The sequence below is a fragment of the Somniosus microcephalus genome, chromosome 1 (assembly GCF_052327205.1).
Source record: "Somniosus microcephalus isolate GS21.2 chromosome 1, FLI_Smic_1.0, whole genome shotgun sequence".
Classification (NCBI taxonomy): domain Eukaryota; kingdom Metazoa; phylum Chordata; class Chondrichthyes; order Squaliformes; family Somniosidae; genus Somniosus; species Somniosus microcephalus.
Genome location: NC_140987.1, coordinates 197,746,073 through 197,772,573, shown reverse-complemented (window position 1 = coordinate 197,772,573; position 26,501 = coordinate 197,746,073). Strand labels below are relative to the sequence as shown.

Here is a 26,501-nt window from a genome sequence, read left to right as displayed (position 1 = left end):
TCCTTGTTTTCAAATCTCTCCATGACCTCGTCCCATCCTATCTCTGTAATCTTCTTCAGCCCTACAACCTTCCAAGATCTCTGCGCTCCTCCAATTCTGGCCTCTTGTGTGTAATGTATGTACCTTTAAGGGAGAGAACTACTTTTTACAGCTCCTGTATACTGTAGTACCGGCAGTGACCACACCTGTATATAAACCCTGAGTAGTGATCTGTATAGTTAGTTCTAGAGTAACCCTCATGCAGTAAACACCTCAGTCATAGAGTTTTACAGCACAGAAAGAGGCCCTTCGGCCCATCGTGTCTGTGCCGCCCATCCATCCCTGTCCAGTCTAATCCCATTTTCCAGCATTTGGTCCATAGCCTTGCATGCAATGGCATTTCAAGTGCTCATCCAAATGCTTCTTGAATGTTGTGAGGGTTCCTGCCTCTACCACCCTTTTAGGCATTGAGTTCCACATTCCAACCACCCTCTGGGTGAAAAAGTTCCTCCTCAAATCCCCTCTAAATCTCCTGCCCCTTACCCTGAATCTATGCCCCCTTGTTATTGACCCCCCTACTAAGGGGAAAAGTTCCTCTTTATCTACCCTATCTATGCCCCTCATCATTTTGTACACCTCAATCAGGTCCCCCCTCAGCCTTCTTTGCTCCAAGGAAAACAACCCCAGCCTGTTTAGTCTTTCTTCATAGCTGAGGCGCTCCATCCCAGGTAACATCCTGGTGAATCTTCTCCACCCTCTCCAAAGCAATCACATCCTTCCGATAGTGAGGTGACCAGAACTGCACACAGTACTCCAGCTGTGGCCTCACCAGCGTTTTGTACAGCTCCATCATAACCTCCCTGCTCTTATATTCTATGCCTCGGCTAATGAAGGCAAGTATCCCATATGCCTTTTTAACCACCTTATCTACCTGTTCCGCTGCCTTCAGGGATCTATGTACATGTACACCAAGGTCCCTCTGACCCTCTGTACTTCCTAGGGTCCTACCACTCATTGTGTATTCCCTTGCCTTATTTGTCCGTCCAAAATGCATCACCTCGCACTTTTCAGGGTTAAATTCCATTTGCCACTTTTCCGCCCATCTGACCAACCCGTTTATATCGTCCTGTAGCCTGAGGCTTTCCTCCTCGCAATTTACCACCCCACCAATTTTCGTGTCATCTGCGAACTTACTGATCATACCTTTTACATTCTCATCCAAATCATTTATGTAGATCACAAACAACAAGGGACCCAGCACCGATCCCTGAGGTACCCCACTGGACACAGGCTTCCAGTCACAAAAGCAACCTTCGACCATCACCCTCTGCCTCCTGCCACTCAGCCAGTTTAGGATCCAACGCGCCAAGGCACCCTGGATCCCATGGGCTCTTACCTTCTTGACCAGTCTCCTATGCGGGACTTTGTCAAAAGCTTTACTGAAGTCCATGTAAACCACATCCACAGCATTTCCCTCATCCACCCCCGTAGTCACCCCCTCGAAAAATTCAATCAGATTTGTCAGACATGATTTACCCTTGACAAAGCCATGCTGACTATCCCCGATTAATCCTTGCCTCTCCAAGTGGAGACTAATTTTGTCCCTCAGAATTTTTTCCAATAATTTCCCCACCACAGATGTTAGGCTCACTGGCCTGTAATTCCCTGGTTTATCCCTGCTACCCTTCTTGTATAATGGTACTACATTAGCTGTTCTCCAGTCCTCTGGTACATCCCCTGTGGCTAGAGAGGTTCTGAAAATTTGTGTCAGAGCCCCTGCAATCTCCTCCTTTGCCTCCCACAGCAGCCTGGGATACATCTCGTCCGGGCCTGGGGATTTATCCACTTTTTGGCCTGCTTAAACCGCTAGCACCTCCTCCCTCTCGATGCTAATATGTTCAAGTATGTCACAGCCCCCTTGCCCGATTTCTATGTCTGCATCGTCTTTCTCCATAGTGAACACAGATGCAAAAAATTCATTTAAAACCCCGCCTACATCATCTGGCTCTACACACAGATTGCCACTTTGGTCCCTAATGGGCCCTACCCTTTCCCTGGTTATCCTCTTGCCCTTAATATACTTATAAAACATCTTAGGATTTTCCTTTATTTTGCTCGCCAGTGTTATTTCATGGCCCCTCCTCGCCCTCCTAATTTCTTTTTTAAATATGCCCCTGCACTTTTTATACTCCTCTAGGGCTTCTTCCGTCTTTAGTCTTTTGTAACTGCCAAAAGCCCCCCTTTTATTTCTAATGCATTTTTGTATATCCCTTGTCATTCAAGGTTCCCTTTGCTTGTTGGTCCCACCCTTGACCTTTACAGGAACATGTTGGCGTTGTACTCTCTCTATTTCCCTTCTGAAAGTCTCCCACTGTTTTGATGTGGATTTTCCTATAAGTAGCTGCTCCCAGTCCACTTTGGCCAGATCCTGCCTTATCATATTAAAATCGGCCTTCCTCCAATTTAGAACCCTTATTTCCGGGCCGTCTTTGTATTTTTCCATGACCACCTTAAATCTCACCGAATTATGGTCACTGTCGCCAAAATGCTCTCCTACTGATACTTCCACCACTTGCCCGGCTACATTCCCCAGAATTAGGTCCAGTACCGCCCCCTCTCTTGTAGGACTTTCTACATGTTGGCTCAAAAAGCTCTCCTGGATGCACTTTAAGAATTCTGCACCCTCTAAGCCTTTCACACTCTGACTATCCCAATTAATATTGGGGAAGTTGAAATCCCCCACTATTATTACCCTATTATTTTCGCACTTTTCTGAAATTTGCCTACATATCTGTTCCTCTATCTCCCCCTGACTGTTTGGGGGCCTATAGTACACTCCCAGCAAAGTGCTTGCCCCCTTTTTGTTTTTAAGTTCTACCCATATGGCCTCATTAGAGGAACCCGCTAATATATCATCCCTCCTTACAGCAGTAATTGACTCCTTAATTAATATTGCAACACCCCCTCCCCTTTTACACCCCCCTCTGTCTCGCCTGAAGATTCTATACCCCGGAATATTGAGCTGCCAGTCCTGACCCTCCCTCAACCATGTCTCCGTGATAGCAACAATATCGTACTCCCATGTGTTCAACAACAACTTCAGTTCATCCACCTTATTTGCAAGACTCCTTGCATTAAAATAAATGCCTTCCAGCCCTGCCATATTCCCTTTTGCCTTCACATATTTGCTCTGCCTTCCCAGCTGACTTGTTTTTTCCTCTGTATTTGGCTGTAAATCACCCCCTACTATAGCTCCACTCTGTACCCCATCCCCCTGCCAAGTTAGTTTAAACCCCCCCCAGCAGTGCTAGCAAACCTCCCCGCAAGGATATTGGTTCCCCTCTGGTTCAGGTGTAAACCGTCCGACTTGTACAAGTCCCACCTTTACCAGAAGCAGACCCAGTGATCCAGGAAACTAAAGCCCTCCCCCCTGCGCCATCCCTTTAGCCACGCATTCATCTGTTCTATCTTCCTATTCCTATACCCACTTGCACGTGGCACCGGGAGTAATCCAGAGATTACAACCTTTGAGGTCCTGCTCTTTAATCCTTCACCTAGCTCCCTAAATTCTTGCTGCAGGACCTCATCCCTCTTTTTACCTATGTCGTTGGTACCAATGTGGACCACGACCTCTGGCTGTTCACCCTCCCCCTCCAGAATGCCCTGCAGCCGCTCAGTGATATCCTTGACCCTGGCACCAGGGAGGCAACAAACCATCCTGGATTCACGTCTACGGCCACAGAAACGCCTATCTGCTCCCCTTACTATAGAATCCCCTACCACTATTGCTCTCCCACTCTTTTTCCCCCCTTCCTGGGCAGCAGGAGCACCCCCAGTGCCAGGAAGTTGGCTGCTGCTGCCTTCCCCTGGTGAGTCATCCCCCTCAACACCTGTTGATCGTTCCCTGCAGTCTTTTGTGTGATTGTTCAAGGACAAACATTAAGATACACGGATCTAACATTGGCGACGAGCAGATTCGAACCTACCTGCAACTCTACATCATCTCCCAGGGATTCGCTCCTGGAGAGCAGTGGAGGAAGGCCGAGTCCAGAAGCACGGGCGTCGACCACGGGCAACCGCCCAGTCATCCAGTGGAGATTTGAGCATCGCAGGGGAGGCTGTCGAGAGCCAGGCTTGGCTTTCCAGTCACGGTGGTCCAGCGGCACGGGCTGGCAACAGGCACTGCGCAGACCCTTCCTGGACAGCGACGGGCTAGAGCCCGACCGATCGGCAGAGAAAAAGACCGAGCAGCGTTGACGGGGGAGAGAGAGAGGGCAGAGCGCACAGGGCGCAGCCGGTGTTCAGGACCGAGCGGCGTCAACGGGGGAGAGAGGCGCGCAGGAAAAAGCGCAGAGCGCAGCCGGTGTTCAAGGGCCGAGCAGCGTCAACGGGGGAGAGAGGCATGCAGGAAAACGCGAGGCGCTTCCATTGCCACGAGGACCGCCGAGAGCGGCGTTGGCAGCAGCGCTGGAGACGCCATTTTAAGTCGCAGCGGGGAAGAAAGGAAAGCTCGGGAGACGCCATTTTAAGCCGCAGCGGGGAAGAAAGGAAAGCGCGGGAGACGCCATTTTAAGCCAGTCTAACCACACCCAAAAATGTCGAAGAGTGGCAGTATCACAGCGTTCGACAATGAAGTCGAAGATTGGACGACATATGTCGAACGCATAGAAGTATACTGCAAGGCGAATGAAGTGCCAGATGACAAAAAAGCGCTTGTATTGTTGAATTCAATGGGTGCAAAAACGTATGGCTTACTGCGAAACCCAGTAACCCCAGAGAAGCCAGTAAAAAAGGATTTTGAAAACATAGTGTCAATCCTACAGGACCACTTAAACCTCACACCGCTGCTGATAGCAGAAAGATTTAAGTTTCACAAAAGGAACCAGCATAAAGATGAAAGTAATGCTGAGTATTTAACGGAACTGTGCAAGCTATCGAAACACTGCCAGTTTGGAACGGAACTAGCAGATGCTTTAAGGGACAAGTTTGTGTGTGGGCTTCAAAGTGAAGGAACCCAGAAACGGCTTCTATCAGAAAAGGATCGTACGCTGGACAAGGCTTTCAGCATTGCAGTATCACACGAAGCAGCAGCACAGGGCGCTGCAGAGATACAACGGAGACCGCAAGAATATGGCACAAATGAAATGTCATACGGAACAGGGAAGTGCTATTGCTGCGGCAGAACAACACACGACCATAATGATTGCTGGTTCAAGGACAAAGTGTGCAGACAGTGTGGAAAAGTAGGACACATAGCAAGAGTCTGCAGGTCGGGAAAGAAAACCAGCAGCAAGAAATCTCCACAGGAGAAGTACAAGAAGGTACATAAGGTGACGGAGAGTAGTTCAGACGAACAGAAAAGTGATACAGACTCCGGAAGCAAGGAGCTGGGTTGTCTGAAACTACATAATGTGATCAAAACGGAGGATCACCAAACTAAGTGGGTCACGCTTAAGATAGCAGGAGTCCAAGTGAAAATGGAATTGGACACAGGATCAGCCCTAACAGTCATAAACCGAAGGGACTACAAGCGGCTATTCTCACATATACCCTTGAGAGATACAAAGATTGTCTTGAAGATGTACATGGGGCAAAAAGTCTACCCCAAAGGAAAAATAAGGGTGAACGTTATATATAACGGCAAGGAAACACCAAAAATGAACCTATATGTATTGCCAGATGGAGGACCACCACTACTAGGACGTGAATGGATCCAGAAGATACAGCTAGATTGGCATTCCATACAAGCACTGACTGTAGATGCCAAAAAGGATGATGACGTCACACCTGGACGACTGTCAAAAATGCTAACTGATGCACAAGAAGTGTTCCAGCAGGGACTCGGAAAACTAAAAGGCATAACAGCGATGATCAAAATAGAGGAAAATGCAAGGCCAAAGTTTTTTAAGGCCAGACCGGTACCTTATGCGATCCGCCCAGCCGTCGAAGCAGAGCTGGAAGGTTTGGAACGTTCAGGAGTACTGTCCAAAGTGGACTGGAGCGAGTGGGCTACACCCATCGTTCCTGTAATGAAGAGGTCGTTGAGTAATACGCCTGGGGAACCAAAGAAGGTTCGCATCTGTGGGGACTTTAAGGTGACAGTGAACCCAGTCCTTCACACTGTACAATATCCGCTTCCGCGGATTGAAGATATTTTCGCCTCGCTATCTGGAGGGAAACGCTTCACTAAGATTGATCTGGCCCAGGCGTACCTGCAAATGGAGGTAGAAGAAGCCTCGAAACAGTACCTCACGATCAACACTCATAAAGGTCTCTACCAATACAACCGGCTGGTGTTCGGGGTAGCATCAGCTCCGGCTATTTGGCAAAGGGCAATGGAACAAGTCCTGCAAGGGATTCCAGGGACCCAGTGTTATTTGGACGACATCCTGGTCACGGGCGAAAATGACAGTGACCACCTCGCCAACCTGGAGCAGGTGCTCACTAGATTGAAGGAATATGGGCTCCGAGCTAATCGCCACAAATGCGAGTTTTTCCAGAAGCAGATCTCGTACTGTGGCCACGTTATTGATAAAGAGGGGTTACATAAGTCCCCTGAAAAGATTGAGGCGGTAGTCAAGGCTCCAACAACTGAGGTCGTTCCTCAGGCTGGTGAACTACTACCTTAAGTTCTTGCCGAATTTGTCTACAGTACTACACCCACTGAACACCCTACTGCAAACGGGGGTACCATGGAAGTGGAGTGACGAATGTAAATGAGCTTTCCAGAAGAGCAAAGCATTGATCACATCAAAAGAGGTGTTGGCTCATTTCAACCCAGCACTACCAATTCAGTTGGCGTGTGATGCATCACCCTATGGTATTGGAGCGGTGCTGTCGCACAAATTGCTGGATGGCTCGGAGAGGCCAGTAGCCTTTGCGTCACGATCACTAACCTCAGCTGAGCGTAACTACGCCCAGATTAACAGGGAGGCCCTCCGCCTAGTGTGGAGAGTGAAAAAGTTCAACCACTATCTGCACGGGCAGAAGTTCACCTTGCTGACTGACCACCAACCACTTCTCTCCATCTTTAATCCAAAGAAGGGCGTTCCGGTGATGACTGCGCAATGGCTACAAAGATGGTCCCTTTTTCTAGGGGCGCACCAATATGAAATCGAGTATAAGGGCACGAAACAGCATGGAAACGCTGATGGGCTATCACGCCTGCCACTGCCTACTGCGGAGGAAGCACCAGCAGTGGATCCTGTTGAAATATTTCATTCGACTATAATTGAATGCTTGCCAGTAACTAACGCTGGTATAGAGAAGGAGACCCGAAATGACCCGACACTGTCTCGGGTATATGATTTGACGGTGAAGGGATGGCCAGCACATGGCGACTCACTGTTGCCAGCATTCTCATCCAGAAGAGAACAGCTGTCAGTGTGCCAGTGGACCTTGATGTGTGGATCCCGAGTGGTAATTCCACCCAAGTTAAGGGAGAGAGTGCTCAATGAGCTTCACGAAGGTCATCTGGGAGGGGTGAAAATGAAAAGCCTTGCTAGGGCTTATGTGTGGTGGCCGGGGATCGATCAGCAAATCGAGGACCTGACAAAGAGCTGCTCAGGATGCCAGAAGGTCCAAAATGCACCACCACATGCCCCTCTACACCCATGGGAGTGGCCCTCATCTCCATGGCAACGGGTGCATATTGATTTTGCTGGTCCATTCATGGACTCAATGTTTTTAATAGCCGTGGATGCACACTCGAAATGGCCTGAGGTGATCAAAATGTCCTCCACCACCACGGAGAAAACTATTGCAGTCCTACGGACCATTTTTGCCAGGAACGGCTTGCCAGAGCAGATTTGCTCTGATAACGGACCACAGTGTGTCCGAAGAGTTTCGAAGATTTATGAAAAGGAATGGGGTAAGGCATTACACATCCGGCCCGTATTATCCAGCCACAAATGGATTGGCTGAGAGGTTCGTACAAACCTTTAAAAAAGCAGTAAAGGCCATGTGCGATGACGACATTCCACTGCAGCATAAGGTGGACAATTTCCTGTTAGCCTACAGAAATGCGACACATGCAGTCACCAACCAGGCCCCGGCAATGATGTTCTTTAACCGAAGGTTGAGATCTCGTCTGGATTTGCTCAGACCAAATGTACGAAGAGATGTGGAGAGTAAGCAATTCCAGCACATCAATGAGAAGCCGACAAGGAGCTTCAATGTAGGGCAACCAGTCTTGGCCCGCGACTACCGAACAGAGAAATGGCAACCAGGAACGATATGCACACGGCAGGGGCCACAAATGTACACAGTGGATGTTGGGGAGAACATTGTGAGACGCCATGCTGACCAGGTCCTAGAGTCACAGGAACGAGTCAACCCCATGTCTCGGCCATACTTACCTGGTGAGGAACCCGACGTACAGGTCGCATCTACCTCAGAAACAATAGCATTGGAAGCTGATGAATCAACTGACGACAGGGTGCTAGAATCGCCTCCGCACCAAGAGCGAGACACTCGGGAAAGGCGTTATCCAGAAAGGACCAGGAAGCCTCCCCAAAGACTGAAATTATAAATAGACTAATTTCAGCTAATGTTGCATGTTAAAAGTGTTAATTGTAATTAGTTTGATATTTCATTGTTAAATGAGTGTTATGGTACTGTTAATCTAAAAGGGGTGGAATTGTAATGTATGTACCTTTTAAGGGAGATAACTACTTTTTACAGCTCCTGTATACTGTAGTACCGGCGGTGACCACACCTGTATATAAACCCTGAGTAAACATAGAAACATAGACGATAGGAGCAGGAGTAGGCCATTCGGCCCTTCGAGCCTGCTCTGCCATTCAATGAGATCATGGCTGATCATCCAAATTCAGTCCCCTGTCCCTGCCTTCTCCCCATATCCCTTGATCCCTTTAGCCTTAAGAAATATATCCAACTCTTTTTTGAATATATTTAATGAACTGGCCTCCACCGCCCTCTGTGGCAGAGAATTCCACAGGTTCACCACTCTCTGGGTGAAGAAATTCCTCCTCATTTCAGTCCTAAATGGCTTACCCCTTATCCTTAGACTATGACCCCTGGGTCTGGACTCCCCGGCCATCATAAACATCCTTCCTGCATCTAGTCTGTCCAGGCCTGACAGAATTTTATAAGTTTCGATGAGATCCCCTCTCAATCTTCTAAACTCCAGTGAGTATAAGCCCAATCGACACAATCTCTCCTCATACGTTATTCCTGCCATCCCAGGTATCAGCCTGGTGAATCTTCGCTGCGCTCCTTCCATGGCAAGAATGTCCTTCCTCAGGTAAGGCGACCAAAACTGCACACAACACTCAAGGTGCGGTCTCACCAAGGCCCTGTACAACTGTAGCAAAACATCCTTGTTCCTGTACTCGAACCCTCTTGCTACGAAGGCCAACATACCATTTGCCTTCTTAACCGCCTGCTGCACCTGCATGCTTACCTTCAGCGACTGGTGCACAAGAACACACAGGTCTCTTTGCACTTCCCCTTCTCCCAATCTATTGCCATTCAAATAATAATCTGCCTTCCTGTTTTTGCCACCAAAGTGGATAACCTCACATTTATCCACATTATAGTGCATTTGCCATGTTTCTGCCCAATCACCCAACCTGTCCAAATCGTACTGGAGTTTCACGACATCCTCCTCACAGCTTACCCTCCCACCCAGCTTTGTGTCGTCTGCAAATTTGGAGATATTACATCCAATTCCTTCGTCCAGATCATTAATGTATATTGTGAACAGCTGGGGTCCTAGGACCGATCCTTGCGGTACCCCACTAGTCACTGCCTGCCACTCGGAAAACGACCCGTTTATTCCAACTCTTTACTTTCTGTCCGCCAACCAGTTCTCTATCCAAGTCAATACCTTGCCCCCAATCCCATGTGCCTTAATTTTGCACGCTAATCTCTTATGTGGGACATTATCGAAAGCCTTCTGAAAGTCCAAATACACCACATCCACTGGTTCTCCCTTATCTATTTTACCAGTTACATCCTCAAAAAATTCCAGTAGATTTGTCAAGCATGATTTACCTTTTGTAAATCCATGTTGACTTTGTCCGACCCTGTCACTGCTTACCAAGTGCTCTGCTATTACATCTTTTATAATAGATTCTAGCATTTTCCCCACTACCGATGTCAGGCTTACCGGTCTATAATTCCCCGCTTTTTCTCGACCACCTTTTTTGAATAGTGGGGTAACATTAGCTACCCTCCAATCCATGGGTACTGTTCCAGAGTCTATCGAGTTCTGGAAGATGACCAGCAATGCATCGACTATTTCTAGGGCCACTTCCTTAAGTACCCTGGGATGTAGATTATCAGGCCTTGGGGATTTATCGGCCTTTAGTCCCATCAATTTTCCTAACACCATTTCCCTATAAATACTGATTTCTTTCAGTTCCACCCTTTCATCAGACCCTATGTTCCCCGGCATCTCTGGGAGGTTATTTGTGTCCTCCTTTGTGAAGACAGAACCAAAGTATGAATTTAGTTGGTCTGCCATTTCTTTGTTTCCCATTATAAATTCCCCTGATTCTGACTGTAAGGGACCTATGCTTGACTTCTCCAATCTTTTTTTCTTCACATATCTATAAAAGCTTTTACAGTCAGTTTTTATGTTCCCTGAAAGCTTACTCTCATATTCTATTTTCCCTTTCTTAATTAATCCCTTTGTCCTCCTTTGTTGAATCCTAAACTGCTCCCAATCCTCAGGATTATTGCTTTTTCTGTCCAATTTATATGTCGTCTCCTTGGATCTTATGCTATCCCTAATTTCCCTTGTTAGCCACGGTTGAGTCACCTTTTTTGTTTTATTTTTATGTCAAACTGGGATGAACAATTTCTGTTGCTCATCCATTCGGTCTTTGAATGTTTGCCTTTGCCTATCCACCGTCAACCCTTTGAGTGCCATTCCCCAATCAATCCTACCCAACTCGCTCCTCAGACCATCGTAGTTTCCCTTATTTAAATTGAGGACCCTAGTCTCTGAGTCAACTACTTCATTCTCCATCTTAATGAAGAATTCGATCGTATTATGATCGCTCAGACCCAAGGGGCCTCGTACAACAAGATTGCTAATTAATCCTTTGTCGTTACATTATACCCAGTCTAAGATGGCCTGATCTCTGGTTGGTTCCTCGACATATTGGTCCAGGAAACCATCCCGTAAACACTCCAGGAATTCCTCCTCCACAGTATTGTTACTTATTTGGTTGGCCCAATCTATATGTAGATTAAAGTCACCCATGATGACTGCTGTGCCCTTATTGCACGCTTCTTTAATTTCCCTTTTAATGCCATCCCCAACCTCCGCCTTACTGTTGGGAGGTCTGTATACCACTCCCACTAATGTTTTTTTCCCCTTAGTATTTCTCAATTCTACCCATATACAGATTCCACATCATCAGAGCTAATATCCTTCATTACAATTGTATTAATCCCTTCTTTAACCAGTAATGCTACCCCACCTCCCTTTCCTTTTTGCCTATCTTTCCTGAATATCGAATACCCCTGGATGTTGAGTTCCCAGTCTTGGCCATCCTTGAGCCACGTTTACGTAATCCCAACCAAATCATATTCGTTTACCTCTATTTGCGCAGCCAATTCGTCCACCTTATTACAAATGCTCCTCACATTAAGGCACAAAGCCTTCAGGCTTGTTTTTTTAACGCTCTTAGACCTATAATTATTATTTACTGTGGCCACGTTTGATTTAAACCGTTGATTTCTCTGACTGCCACTTTTGTTTTTCTCCTTCCTATCTTTCGCTTTTATCCCTGTTTCCCTTTCCTCTGTCTCCCTGCTCAGGTTCCCAACCCCCTGCCATTTTAGTTTTAAACCCCCCGAACAGTGCTAGCAAACCTCCCCGCAAGGATATTTGTCCCGCTCTGGTTCAGGTGCAACCCGTCCGACTTGTACAAGTCCCACCTTTCCCAGAAGCAGGCCCACTGATCCAGGAAACTAAAGCCCTCCCTCCTGCACCAACTCTTTAGCCACGCATTCATCTGCTCTATCCTCCTATTCCTATACTCACTAGCACGTGGCACCGGGAGTAATCCAGAGATTACAACCTTTGAGGTCCTGCTCTTTAATCTGCTACCTAGCTCCCTAAATTCTTGCTGCAGGACCTCATCCCTCTTCCTACCCATGTCATTGGTCCCAATGTGAACCACGACCTCTGACTGTTCACCCTCCCCCTTCAGAATGCCCTGCAGCCGTTCAGTGACATCCTTGACCCTGGCACCAGGGAGGCAACAAACCATCCTGGAGTCATGTCTACGGCCACAGAAACACCTATCCGTACCCCTTACGATAGAATCCCCTACCACTATTGCTCTCCCACTCTTTTTCCTCCCTGAGCAGCAGAAGCACCCCTGGTGCCGGGAAGTTGGCTGCTGCTGCCTTCCTCTGGTAAGTCATCCCCCTCAACAGTATCCAAATCGGTATACCTGTTTGAGAGGGGGATGGCCACAGGGGTCCCCTGCACTACCGGCCTGCCTCTACTGCTCTGCCTGATGGTCACCCATTTCCCTTCTGCCTGTGCAGCCCTTACCTGCGGTGTGACCAACTCACTAAGATCTGTACAGTTAGATCTAGAGTAACCCTCATTCAGTAAACACCTGTTGATCGTTCCCTGCAGTCTTTTGTCTGATTGTTCAAGGACAAACATTAAGATGAAATACCCGCAGATCGAAAGAGAGGCTTTGGGCATCATCTTTGGAATCAAAGTTCCATCAGTACTTGTTCGGAAGGAAATTCACCTTGCTGACGGATCATCGTCCTCTGACATCGATCTTTGGTCCACACACAGGAATACCCTCCCTGGCAGCGTGCAGGATGCAGCGCTGGGCGCTGATGTTAAGCGCTCACAATTACAACATCAAATACCGGAGGTCAGCAGCACATGGCAATGCGGATGGATTGTCAAGACTTCCGCTGCCTGTGCCCTCTAAAGGCTGTGAGCAGAACATTTTCTACTTTGACATGGTGAGCAATGCCCCTGTCACGGCCCGGCAGGTCAAGAAAGAGACCAGAGTGGACCCTACGCTATTCAAGGTGCTGGATCGGGTGATGCGAGGAGACGGATCACTGGTGTCAGACGCACCACCTGAGCTCCTACCTTACCTGTCAAGAGGGAAGGAGTTGTCTGTCACGTCAGGATGCCTCCCTTTGGGGCTTGCGAATGATCATACCACCAAAGCTGCGGAAACATGTCCTCAATGAGCTGCACTCAGGACATTGTGGTATTGTCCGGATGAAGGAGCTGGCACGAAGCTACTTCTGGTGGCCCAGTCTGGATCATGAAATTGAAGTTGAAGCAAAATCATGCCCATCATGCGAGACAACCAGGGATTCGCCAAGAGCAGCGCCACTGCATCCATGGGAATGGCCGGCGACACTGTGGCAACGGATCCATCTGGACTTCGCGGGACCAGTGGAAGGAGCGATGTTCCTGGTCGCGGTGGACTCCCATTCCAAATGGCCGGAGGTTGCAGTAATGTCCACTACCACTATGGAGAATACCATCGAGACTCGGATGTTCGGGCGATTTGGTTTGCCGGAGCAGATCGTAACCGACAATGGAACACAGTTCACATCCCAGGAGATGGAGGAGTTCCTCAAGAGCAATGGAATCCAGCACACGTTCTCCGTGCCTTATCATCCATCCACGAATGGATTGGCGGAGAGATTTGTCAGAATGCTGAAACGCGTGTTGAAAGCGGCAAGAAGTGATGCTCCTCTAAAGCAGCGCCTGAATGCTTGCTTGCTGAAATACCGAAACACGCCTCATGCTACAATGGAGCATCTCCTGCTTACCTTCTCATGGGAAGGCAGCTACGGACACGCCTTGACCTGCTGAGGCCAACGTCCACAGAAGCAGTGGTGCACGCCAATCAGCAGGATCAAGTCAGCAGACGAGCTCAGCGGTCCAAAGAACGACACTTTGTGGTGGGGGGCAAAGTCCTAGCGCGTAACTACACCACCCTGGAGCGGTGGGTCCTGGCTACGGTCATTCAAAAGACGGGCCCCGTTTCATGCCGAGTCTGCACCGGAGACGACCGAACATGGAGACGGCATGTAGACCAGTTACTGCCAAGACAGTCGCCACAGGTAACCCAAGAAACAGGATCAAGGACCTGCTGGGGGCTCCAGCAGGGACTGGTCGTCCGACCCTGAGACGGTGGCACCATCCACTCTTGTGCCATCGAGGGAGGAAGCCACGCCTGCAGGGTCATGGGAGAGCCAGCCAGAGCCTGCTCCTGAGACGAGGCGTTACCCCCAAAGAGAAAGGCAGCCTCCAGAGCGCCTTAGTTTCAGTTAGTGCTAACCTGTGTGCATGGGGCAGAGTAATCCCCAGGGTTAGCGGAATGTAGAGGCAGTCTACCCTCTCTTCCAAAGTTATAGTCGTTTTCAGTTATTCTGTTTTGTGGACATTCTATTTTAAGGGAGAGGAAATATGTTGTGTATTTTAAATGTGTATTAGAATTGTCCCACATGGGATACCGTAGTGGTGATTTGCAATGCACTATGGGAAATGTAGTGCATTGAGTGAAGAAGCACATTGTAAATAAAATGGCCGTTAACTAAACTCTCCACCCCGGAGTCCCCCTTAATAATTGTTATGTAGGTAAGGGTATAAAACCCCTTGAGACACAACACTGGATGTAGGCAAAAAGTTGTTAGATGGATTTGGATCTGTTTGGAGACCGGTCACCAGTGGTGTCCCGCAGGGATTGGTTTTGGGACCGTTGCTCTTTATTTTTATTAGTGATCTGGATGTAGGTGTTTGGGCACGATTTGCAGATGATACTAAAATTTGTGAGAGTGTTAGGACTGTAAACGATGCTTGTCTGCTTCAGGCAGATCTTAATGTGTTGGGATATTGGCAAATGGTGTATAACATGGATAAGTATGTAGGCAGGGCAAATGTGCAACATGGGAACGGTAGCATAGTGGTAATGTCACTGGGCTAAAGATCTCAGAGACATGGTGAGTTCAAATCCCACCACGGCAGCTTTGGAATTTAAATTCAGTTAATTAAATAAATCTGGAATTAAAAAGCTAGTATCAGTAGTGGTGACCATGAAACTATCGGATTGTCATAAAAACCACTAATGTCCTTTAGGGAAGGAAATCTGCCATCCTTACCTGGTCTGGCCTATATGTGACTCCAGACCCACAGCTATGTGGTTGAGTCTTAACTGCTCTCTGAATTGGCCTAGCAAATCACTCAGTTGTAAGAAACCGCTACGAATCACCTAAGAATCAAACCAGACTGACCACCCGGCTACGGACACCAACGACACACCCAGCTCAGTCGACCCTGCAAATCTTCCTCACCAACATCTGGGGACTTGTGCCAAAATTGGGAGAGCTGTCCCACAGACTAGTCAAGTAACAGCCTGACATAGTCATACTCACAGAATCATACCTTTCAGCCAACGTCCCAAACTCCTCCATCACCATCCCTGGGTATGTCCTGTCCCACCGGCAGAGCAGACCCACCAGGGGTGGCGGCACAGGTATACAGGTGGGAAGGAGTGGCCCTGGGAGTCCTCAACATTGACTCCGAACCCCATGAAGTCTCATGGCTTCAAGCCAAGCATGGGCAAGGAAACCTCCTGCTGATTGCCACCTACTGCCCTCACTCAGCTAGTGAATCAGTGCTCCTCCATGTTAAATACCACTGAGAGTAGCAAGCAGAGAATGTACTTGGGTCTTCAATGTCCATCAGAGAGTGGCTCAGTAGCACCACTACTGACTGAGCTGGCCGAGTCCTAAAGGACATAGCTGCCAGTCTGGGACTGCGACAGGTGGTGAGAGAACCAACACTAGGGGAAAAACCTACTTGACCTCGTCCTCACCAATCTACCTGTCATAGATGTAGCAGTGACCACCGCAGTGTCATTGTGGAGACGAAGTCCCGTCTTCACACTGAGGACACCCTCCATCGTGTTGTGTGGCACTACCACTGTGCTAAATGGGATAGATTCAGAACAGATCTAGCAGCTCAAAACTGGGCATCCATGAAGTGCTGTGGGCCATCAGCAGCAGAATTGTATTTCACCACAATCTGTAACCTCATGGCCTGGCATATCCCTCACTCTACCATTACCATCAAGCCCAGGGACCAACCCTGGTTCAATCAGGAGCAGCACCAGGCATACCTAAAAATGAGGTGCCAACCTTGAAGCAGCAAAACAGAACTACATGCATGCTAAAAAGCAGAAGCAGCATGCTATAGGCAGAGCTAAGCAATCTCACAATCAACAGATCAGACCAAAGCTCTGCAGTCCTGCCACATCCAGTCGTGAATGGTAGTGGACCATTAAATAATTAACTGGAGGAGGAGGCTCCATGAATATTCCCATCCTCAATGATGGTGGAGCCCAGCACGTGAGTGCAAAAGACCAGGCTGAAGCATTCACAACCCCTCAGATAATGAAGCAGTCCATGCCTGCATGCAACAAGACCTGGATGACATTCAGGCTTGGGCTGATAAGTGGCAAGTAACATTCACAGCACACAAGTGCCAGGCAATGACTATCTCCAACAAGCGAGAGTCTAACCACCGCCCCTTGACATTCAAATCCCCCACCATCAACATCCTGCGGGGTCACCATTGACCAGAAACTTAACTGGACCAGCCACACATACTGTGGAAACGAGAGCAGGTCAGAAGCTAGGTATTCTGCGGCGAGTGTCTCACCTCCTGACTCACCAAAGCCTTGCTACCATCTGCAAGGTACAAGTCAGGAGCGTGATGGAATGCTCTCCACTTGCCTGGATGAGTGCCGCTCCAACAACACAAGATGCTCAACCCCATCCAGGACAAAGCAGCCCGCTTTATTGGCACCCCATCCATCACCTTAAACATTCACTCGCTCCACCACCTACAAGATGCACTGCAGCAACTCGCCAAGGCTTCTTCGGCAGCACCTCCCAAACTCGCGACCTCTTCCACCTAGAAGGACAAGGGCAGCAGATGCATGCGAACACCACCACGTCCAAGTTCCCCTCCAAGTCGCACGCCATCGTGACTTGCCAATATATCGCTGATCCTTCATCGTCGCTGGGTCAAAATCCTGCAACTCCCTACCTAACAGCACTGTGGGAGTACCTTCACCACACCAACTACAGCAGTTCAAGAAGGTGGCTCACCACCATCTCTTCGAGGGCAATTAGGGATGGGCAATAAATGCTGGCCTTGCCAGTGACGCCCGCATCCCATAAACAAATAATAAATAAAACATACACCCTTCAGGGAAAAGCATTAAAGAAGGTGTAGATAGAAAGAGATTTGAGTATTCTAGTGCATACATCTCAAATTACATGAGCAATGCTGTGAAGCGATAGCTAGAGCGAAGAGGGTGTGGGGTGTCTCAATAAGACAATTGAGTACAAGACAAGGCATACTATTTTGTCTTTGTTCAAGACCTTGGTGAGGCTTCACTTGGAATACTGTGACAAGGTTTTGGTCTCCTCACATGGGTGATGTTGAGGCTTATGGAAAAGGCACAGAGGCGGGCCACTAGACTAATTTCCAGCCTAAAGCATCTTAGTCATCAAGATAGGCTGAAAGGGTTGGGACTTTATACCATAGAGAAGCATAGACTTGGGGGTGATCTGATTGAGGTTTGTAAGATAATGAAGGGAATAGATTTTGTTCCAAGTAAATAGGTATGTGGAGGACCAGGGACCACAAATTAAAGTTGTATATGGTTAGATCTTGGGAGGTGGTTCTTTTCCCAGAGAATAGTGAACCTCTGGAACAGGCTGCATCTCGTGCAGTGGATGCTGATTCGCTGAATTCCTTCAAGTGAGAGCTGGACCAGTTTCTGGCTGGGGTGGAGATCACCTCTTTTATACAAGGTTAGGTATTGCAGGGAATTCAGGGGCGGAGTGATTTCCTGAACTAGTTTTGACCGCGTAGATGGGTCGGAGAAGAATTTCCCAGATTTCCCCCCACCCCCCAAAATTGGCCTGGGTTTTAATCTGGTTTTTCGTTTCTCCCAGGAGATCACATGGTTTCGGGAGCGGTGGAAAGTATATATTGATACACAAGGCATCGCAATTATATGGGACAGGCTCGATGGACCAGAGGGTCTTTACCTGTCAGTCATTGTATGTTCATACACGGATCTAACATTGTGCATCCCTGATTTTCATCGCTCCATAATTGGCGACTGTGCCTTCAGCTGTCTAGGCCCTAAGCTCTGGAATTCTCTCCCCCAAACCTCCTGTGAAGTGCTTTGGGATGTTTTACCATGTTGAAGGTGCAATATAAATGCAAGTTGTTGTTGCCTTTTCTAGAGGTGACACGATGGTACAATGCAATGTGCTGTGAAGTTGTGTATGAGTTCATAATTACTTATACAGACTGTTTTACTATTTCAGCTCAGCCATTTGTGGCCAACAAGCACTTTTCCTCAAAGGGAAAATTGGAGGCAAATTATCCCAGATTGCACCTCCTCTTAGCACTCTTAAAACTAAAAGAGTTAAAAATATCTCTAAAGAACTCCTCGAAATATGTTTTCTATAGCAGAACCAGTTAGCGATGCAGCCGTCTGCACTACTAGCGTTTGCATCTGTTATTATGTTAATAAACCACATGTATTTCACTTTATTGAAACCACTTTGAAATGAATAAATGAAAAGATAGCAAATAATAATCTTACAATTACAATTCTGCCTGTGTATCAATAACATTTGAAGCAATAATTGCATGTTTGAAAAAAAAATCATCTTTAATGGAATTAAGTTATTTTGAGTAGAAATGTATTGGAAACAAAGAAGTTAACTTTGGGTTAGCATTTCTGTGGCTGTTAAAGACCTCTGAGAAAATGACTAAATGTAGGTTTGAAAACCTAAATAAAGAAATGAGCTCACCTATTCATTACAAATCTTTTCAGCTTCAAGGGGACGATACTGGCGATTTTGAGGCCACATCTGCTGCAGCTCGATTATTGACTACAGAAACAAATAAAACTGTATACGTTGCAGTCAAGGACGATGATTTTCCAGAAGCAGATGAAACTTTTGTATTTTACCTAAGACTGCAGGTAACTTCATTTTCTTTTTAAATTCATTCCAAGTAAAATGGGACAATGTAGGCTATCATGCTAGGTAAAGTAATTTATAGAATTTCCTAAGTATTGCAGGTGCAAACATGATTTATCAAGAGTAAATGAATGTGCATAGCGCACATCAGTGTTGCGAACGTTTATTTGATCTTTCAGTTTGTACAGTTCACATTTGAATTTTGTAATGAACAAGTAAAAATTGATGGGATTGAAAAGTAAAACTATGAATGGTGGAAAGCTAAAATAAAAAGAGAAAATGCTGGTAATGCTCAGAGGGGCCTTACTCAAAACGTTAGCCTCTATCTCTTTTGGATTCTGACTGATTAAATGTACATTTCCTGTATTTTTGTTTTTAATTCAAGATGTATTTCTGTTGTCAAACAGTTGTGTGCATGAACAAATGGTGGATATTGGATCGGTCGCCCGTTATACACCTTGCCTGAGTTTCCTTTCTATTGATTCAAATGGAAAGGAAATTCCGATAGGGTGTATACAATGCGGCTGATCCGATATCGCCTGTCATAAACCATCGCTGAAAGTTAAAATTACCCCCATTGTGTGACTAAACAGATAAAAAAGGAAAGAAAGTTCAGATGGCATGTTTATCTCTCAAGTATTGATATTTTGTTACTTTTTGTCTTTCTGCTTATGATGCTGTAACGTTTTGTTGTGGCTCCATAATAATGGATTAGGAGTCAAAACTTCAAACTCAAATAGTAGTATTAGCATTTCTGATGTTTCGTTCAGCTGAGTCTTGAACCCACATTATTGCTAGTACACTTAAGAGTCTAAGATGCATTATTAAAAGCATAAAGTGTTCTAGCGTTACAGCTTTCACGGAAGTTCTCCACTCATTGGATTCCGCATGTGTCATTCACTGTTGCTCCTGGCCTGTCAAGTGTACCAGATGGTATGTGTACTCCCACTGAGCAAAACATCATTGTGTTATATTTTATTGATTTTCTTATTTTTATTTATTCATTCACGGGATGTAGGCGTCGCTGGCAAGGCCAGCATTTATTGCCTATCCCAAATTGCCCTTGAGAAGGTGGCGGTGAACCGCCTTCTTGAACTGCTGCAGTCTGTGTGGTGAAGGTACTCCCACAGGGCTGTTAGGTAGGGAGCTCCGGGATTTTGACGATGAAGGAACAGTGGTATATTTCCAAGTCAGGATGGTGTGTGGTTTGGAGGGGAACTTGGAGGTGATGGTGTTCCCATGCGCCTGCTGCCCTGTTCTTCTTGATGGTAGAGGTTTCTGGTTTGGGAGGTGCTGCCGAAGAAGCCTTGGTGAGTTGCTACAGTGCATCTTGTAGATGGTACACACTGCAGCCACAGTACGCTGGTGGTGGAGGGAGTGAATGTTTAAGGTGGTGGATGGGGTGCCAATCAAGCAGACTGCTCTGTCCTGAATGGTGTTGAGCTTCTTGAGTGTTGTTGGAGCTGCACTCATCCAGGCAAGTGGAGAGTATTCCATCACACTCCTGGCTTGTGCCTTGTAGGTGGTGGAAAGGTTTTAGGGAGTCTGGAGCAATGTTCCCCCACTGATCACGAGGTCCTGCCCAGGCCACACCCCAGCTGTTGCGACTGAAAGAGATAATGTGCATCCGTGGCCGCACAGCAAATTTAAAGCGCCCGCACAGGGAAATAAATAATTTAGAGGGATCATTGGCCTGGAGGTGAATCACTTGCCATAGAATACACAGCCTCTGCCCTGCTCTTGTAGCCACAGTATTTATGTGTCTGGTGCAGTTAAGTTTCTGGTCAATGGTGACCCATGATGTTGATGATTGGGGATTCGATGATGGTAATGCCATTGAATGTCAAGGAGAGGTGGTTAGACTCTTGCTTGTTGGAGATAGTCATTGCCTGGCACTTGTATGGTATGACTCCAGCAAGTGGAGAGTTTTTCCCCTTATTGCTATTGACTTCAATTTTACTGGCGCTCCTTGATGCCACACTTGGTCAAATCCTGCATTGATGTCAAGAGCAGTCACTCTCACCTCACCTCTGGAATTCAGCTCTTTTGTCCATGTTTGTACCAAGGCTGTAATGAGGTCTGGAGCCGAGTGGGCCTGACGGAAACTGAGCATCGGTAAGCAGGTTATTGATAACTAGGTGCCGCTTGATAGCACTGTAAATGACACCTTCTATCACTTTGCTGATGATTGAGAGTAGGCTGATGGGGCGGTAATTGACCAGATTGGATTTGTCCTGCTTTTTCCACTTTGTTGCACGCAACGCCCAGGGGTCGGTTGGATCGGCGCACGCCACCGCAAGTTTACTTTCATAACAAGATGGCGGCCGTGATGGTCCGGTGCTGAGATCACTCTCCCTGTTTCGGGCGGCCAGCTCTCGCCACTCGCTCCCGCAACCGGAGCGAGGTGCTCGGCGAGTTGGGCAGAGGCAGCGCAGCACGGTGAGCAGCAGCAGCAGCCAAGCCGACCTGCTGGAGCACATCGGCCGGCAGCTCCTCGGCGGGAAGGAATTCTGACTGGGAGGAGGGGAGCCGAGCATGGCGGCCATAGGCCGACCCGGGAGCGGGAGAAGTAGGCCCCGGGCCGTGGAGTGTGGAGCCGGCGACGGTGAAGAGGAGGCCGCATTGGAGCATTCACATCCCGACGACGTGTTCGGCGAGTCGGGCAGAGGAGCGCAGCGCAATGAGCAGCAGCAGCAGACTCAACGACAAGCTGCAGCACGTCGGCCGGCAGCTCCATTTCGGGTAACTCGCAGTCCGGATGGGAGCCGGGCATGGTGGCCAGAGCGGGAGAAGCAGGCCACCACACGTGGAGCCGGCAACAGTGAGGAGGAGGCCGCGGTGAAGAGGAGGACGGAGCGGCTGAGGGACATTGTGCTCCCACTGCCACGGGAAGCCATTGTATTGACTGAACGCGGCGCTGTATATATAGCTGACGCGTCCCTACGGGGAACAAGCATTCCATTGTACTTGTTACATATGGCAAATAAATCTAATCTAAATCTAATCTAATCTAAATCTATGCCAGTGTTGTAGTTATACTGGAACAGTTTGGCTAGAGGCATGGCTAGTTACGGAGCACAAGTCTTCAGCACTACAGCTGGAATATTGTTACGATGGTAGACTTTGCTGTGTCCAGTGCACTTAGCTATTTCTTGATTTCATGTGGAGTGAATTGAATTGGCTGAAGACTGGCATCTGTGATGGTGGGGACCTTGCAAGGACGCTGAGAAGAATCATTTGCTTGCCTCTTCTGGCTGATGCTGATTGCGAAAATTTCAGCCTTGTCTTTTGCACTCACGTGCTGGGCTCTGCCACCATTGGTGTTTGAATGTGGCTTTGGAATGCTTTGCATGGTTTAGAACATTGAATGATAACATTACAGTTAAATATTATTTTTAAATTCCTTGCAATTAATTATTATGTGCTTTGTTAATATTACTTGCAACCACAGAATAAATCCAAAGTCTGTACAAAATGGAAATCCGATCAAGGGGTTTATTTGATGTCATACACCAGGAGAGTACAACTTTGAGTGCTTTATATCTATTGTCTGAACCTCAGGTGCTTTGACATCAGCTTGGAGTATCTGTTACAGGAAACTTTTGATTTACCGGCACCTAAATAACCGGAAATGTCGGTTAACCGGCAAAATTCAGGAGTAGGTTTTACTTCATATTTATTTGCCTTCTTCCATCAGTGCTGTGCAAGGGTGTGGCTGCAGCTGTTGCTAAGCTACAGAGACGCTTGAAACTTGTGTTCATTGTTCTACAGTTGTTGCTAAGCAACAGGGTTTGTTGCTTTATACGGAGCTGTCAGCTATCCCTATCTTATACTACAGCATTCGGTTATCCGGAATTTTTGATGAACCGGCACCACGTCGGTCCCGTCCGTGCTGGATAAAAGAAAGTTTCCTGTACATTTAGTCACTATAAATGTTGCAACCAAAACAACATACAAAGCCCATGGCACTTCATGAGCTTCCCTTCCTCCCATTGGGTGTTCAAGGAAAAATGAGTAAAAGCGAAGAATTGCACCCATGGTGATTATTTTGCACGAGGCTTGTTATTTTAGTCAGACATGACGTTTGTTAAACTAACACAGATCTTCATTTTTGGAAGTGCTATCATAAAATGCATGAACGTTCTGTTTTATAGCTCCAATTATCAGTAAAACAAAAGCCCTAGTGTATCATCAATTAAATCTTTATCTTAAATGGTCACTTTCTTTGTTATTACTATTCTATTGTATTTTGAAAATTGTTGTGTCGGTACCTTTCTACCTAGACACAATTTAGGACTCAGAACTCAGAGATTCAAACATGAAGTGCTTTATTGGAAGGCAAGGAAGTTCTGGCAAGTTCCGAACAAAGAGAGCTAAACTTAACAGAGAACACCCAACCATTTATCTCCTGTGACAGCGCCACCACAGGTGGGAGGAGAACACACAATAGAACACACAATACGTAACAAAAATAAAAAACTCATTCACTTTAAACTGGCAGCCTAAATCTCATTTAAATTACAACTGGAGGTATTTCAAAGCAGAGATGAAATCATTCACGACGGAGGTAAAATTTGAATAATGCGGTGTGTGAACAGTAAAATGCTAAGGAAGTTGCTAAGGAAACTGTTGATAATAGACCCCTGTGTGAACCGTATGAAGTGTGTTGGTTTACGTTTGATAAATGCTTTGAAAGAGAGAAATAATGGTCATCAACTTAACTAAAATTGTAGTTACACTTTGTTCTTTAGGTAGATATTAATATAACAAATGTTACTAGATGACATTTTTCTTTGTTTAGGCAATTTTTTAAACTTTTCTAAAATTGAGGTGTTCTAAGGTCCAAATATGGTAGCTTCAAACTAATATAGTTTAAAAGCAATTTTTGTCATATGAACTTTTAACCAGCACATTGTAATTTATCGTGCCTACATCTGATTCTTGTGAACTTGTGTGCCACATTATTTTTCTAAGAAGCTGTTAACTCAGTGGTTTTCGGACACCCCTCTATTTTATAAGATCCAGTGCCTAACATTTGCTGTAGTTATAAAATTATATTTATAAGAAGTAAAAATTCTAAACTGTTTTTGTCCCGAATCTAATTAATTCACATTCCACTGTGCAGTAGAGAACCGTGTGTTACAGTGCATATCATAAGATCCCTGTAGTGCACAACCACAATAATAAAACACTTAGGTTCTTACCCATGAGAATGGATTTTGAGCTTGAAGTCTTGTTATTTCTCACTACAGCCTGTAATGGCCTCTTGGTTATTTTTTTTACTTGGATTCAAAGTAAAGTATGATAATCAATAAAGATTTTAGAACAAAGTGTTTCACAGACAAGCTTTCTTAAACACAGTCCTGTATGTTACATTGATACATCCAGTTAAAAGAAAGAAATGTACGATGCAACTATCTTCCCACAACCATTCATTTCACTGCATGAATCAGATTGTTGAGACCTTTGACCTGGAGCTGGGAATAGAATTCAGCTTTTTAACATTTAAGTCAAAGGATAATGTATAAAGGCGAAGGACTGAAAGGAAACTTCATTTTCAAATAGAACTGCATACTTCATACCTAGTTTCTTATTGCTATGGTGTCATTAACAGGTTGTCAAACCATGATAAATGAGTTTTGAAAGACCTCTTTATTAACTTGGGGTCCTAATTAAGCTGTGGTGCCCAAAGAACTTTCTTTCTGCAAAAGTTATAGATCATGAACAATTTACATTTTTGAACAAAACTGTGATCCAGTTGGTAATTACAGCACTGTTAAGAAAAAAAGCAGAATCTGACTGTTGTATCAAAACAGTTTTGGCAAATATATTTTTAGTTTGGCTAGTAATTTTGTACTGAATACTGCCATAAATTAGGTTGAAAGTGCGAAATGTGTTTTAGGCTGGAGCTGTTTATGGCCACTGTCATTGGGATTGTGTAAATTCTCTTTTTTGTTTAACAGCTGATTACAGTTTTGAAGACAAACATAAGCACATCCCTATTATTATACATATAACTTAAAAACCTGTCTCTCTGAAAGCACCTCAAGACAACTGATCCTGCTGGAATTATGTATTCATAAAACCTGTATATATAAAAAAGCAAATAACCATTAGACAAAGCATTTTACTTTATAACAGTGCTGCATTTTTCTGATAACACTAGGGTACTTCTGCGGATGTGATGCTTGGAATTCCCAATATTGCCACAGTAACCATTCTGTCGAATGATAATGCCTTTGGAATTATATCTTTCAATGTGGTAAGTATCTTTTTCAGCCAGTGTAATTGTTTAGCATATTTGGAATGTTTTTATTTGTGACATATTAAAGCAGATTAATGGATGGAAAATTGTTGGAAACATGGGCCTGAATTCCTTATATACACTCCCAGCAAGGGAGGCGTCCTGCCAGCAACGTGATTTTGTTAAATTGACCTTATTGTTTTCAAACCGTGCGTTACAGTGCATATCATAAGATCCCTGTAGTGCACAACTGCAATAATAAAACACTTAAGGTTCTGAAGGCACTGGAGCAGAAGTTTGATGATGTTGAAGAAATCAATATTTAGTGATAGGATTCTAAAAAAAAATGTCAAATTTTGAACTATGTCAAAATATTAATGGCAATGAAATGAGTGATAGAATGCATTACAAGAATTTTTTGATGTTGTAATTTTTTTAATGTGTTTTTATGGTCTTGTACAACACCATAGAATATTGTTAAATTGCATCTGACCTACAGGGAAGCGCCTTGGGATGTTTTGCTACATTAAAGGTGCTACAGAAATGTAAGCTGCTGTTGCAGTTGAAATGGACTAAAAATGGGAATAGATGGGAGTATACTCTGCTTTATAGTCATGCCAACTTTTTCAACTAATATTAGTGAACACAGGCAGACAATCCTTCACATTCTCTCTTTTAAATCATCCCACTTCTGCAGTTTCTTGATTGACCAGCAGTGTCACAGTTGAGCAGAGTGGATTGCAATGTGTGAAGTAACTCACAGGTTGCTGCAATTTTTCATGAAACCTCTTGGACATTAGAAATTAATTGCCCATGGGATGAGTATGCCTCAACACATCAGAAGAATACTTGAGCTCATAAAAATGGAAATGACTAATAATATTTTGGTAATGAAAGCAACAACTTTTTTCCTCTATAACAACTTGCATACAATTACAGAACAAAGGTGCTCTTCAAGGAGCTGACAGCTCAGGAGCCATTATATATAGTTCTCCTCATTTAAAAGAGAACTTCTTTGAATGCTGAAGAATACGGAAAATGTGGACACCAAATGGGGGAAGAGGCTGCAGGTTGACGCATTTGAAGACTGGGAGGGAGATGTCAAGGGGAGGTGATTTTTGGGAGATAATTCCAGCGCACAGGAGCATGATGGCTGAAAGAACAGCGTTCATTGGTGGAGTGAGGAATGTGCAATAATGTGCAACGTTAGAGGAGTGTCCATTGATGTGTA

The 26,501-nt window shown here is 45.8% G+C and overlaps 1 protein-coding gene across 6 annotated transcripts in view; it reads left to right on the top strand.

The window, feature by feature from the left end:
* Window positions 1-26,501, top strand: part of adgrv1 (adhesion G protein-coupled receptor V1) — a 986,427-nt gene that overhangs the window by 50,375 nt on the left and 909,551 nt on the right. For all 6 annotated transcript variants that reach the window (XR_015078534.1, XM_085989059.1, XM_085989068.1 and 3 more), the window contains exons 3-4: window positions 18,879-19,028; window positions 25,193-25,288. Coding sequence is in view for 5 of the 6 variants with exons in the window: in XM_085989059.1 (XP_085845185.1) it covers window positions 18,879-19,028; window positions 25,193-25,288 (246 nt within the window). In the remaining variant the exon portion in view is untranslated. The remainder of the gene's footprint in view (window positions 1-18,878; window positions 19,029-25,192; window positions 25,289-26,501) is intronic.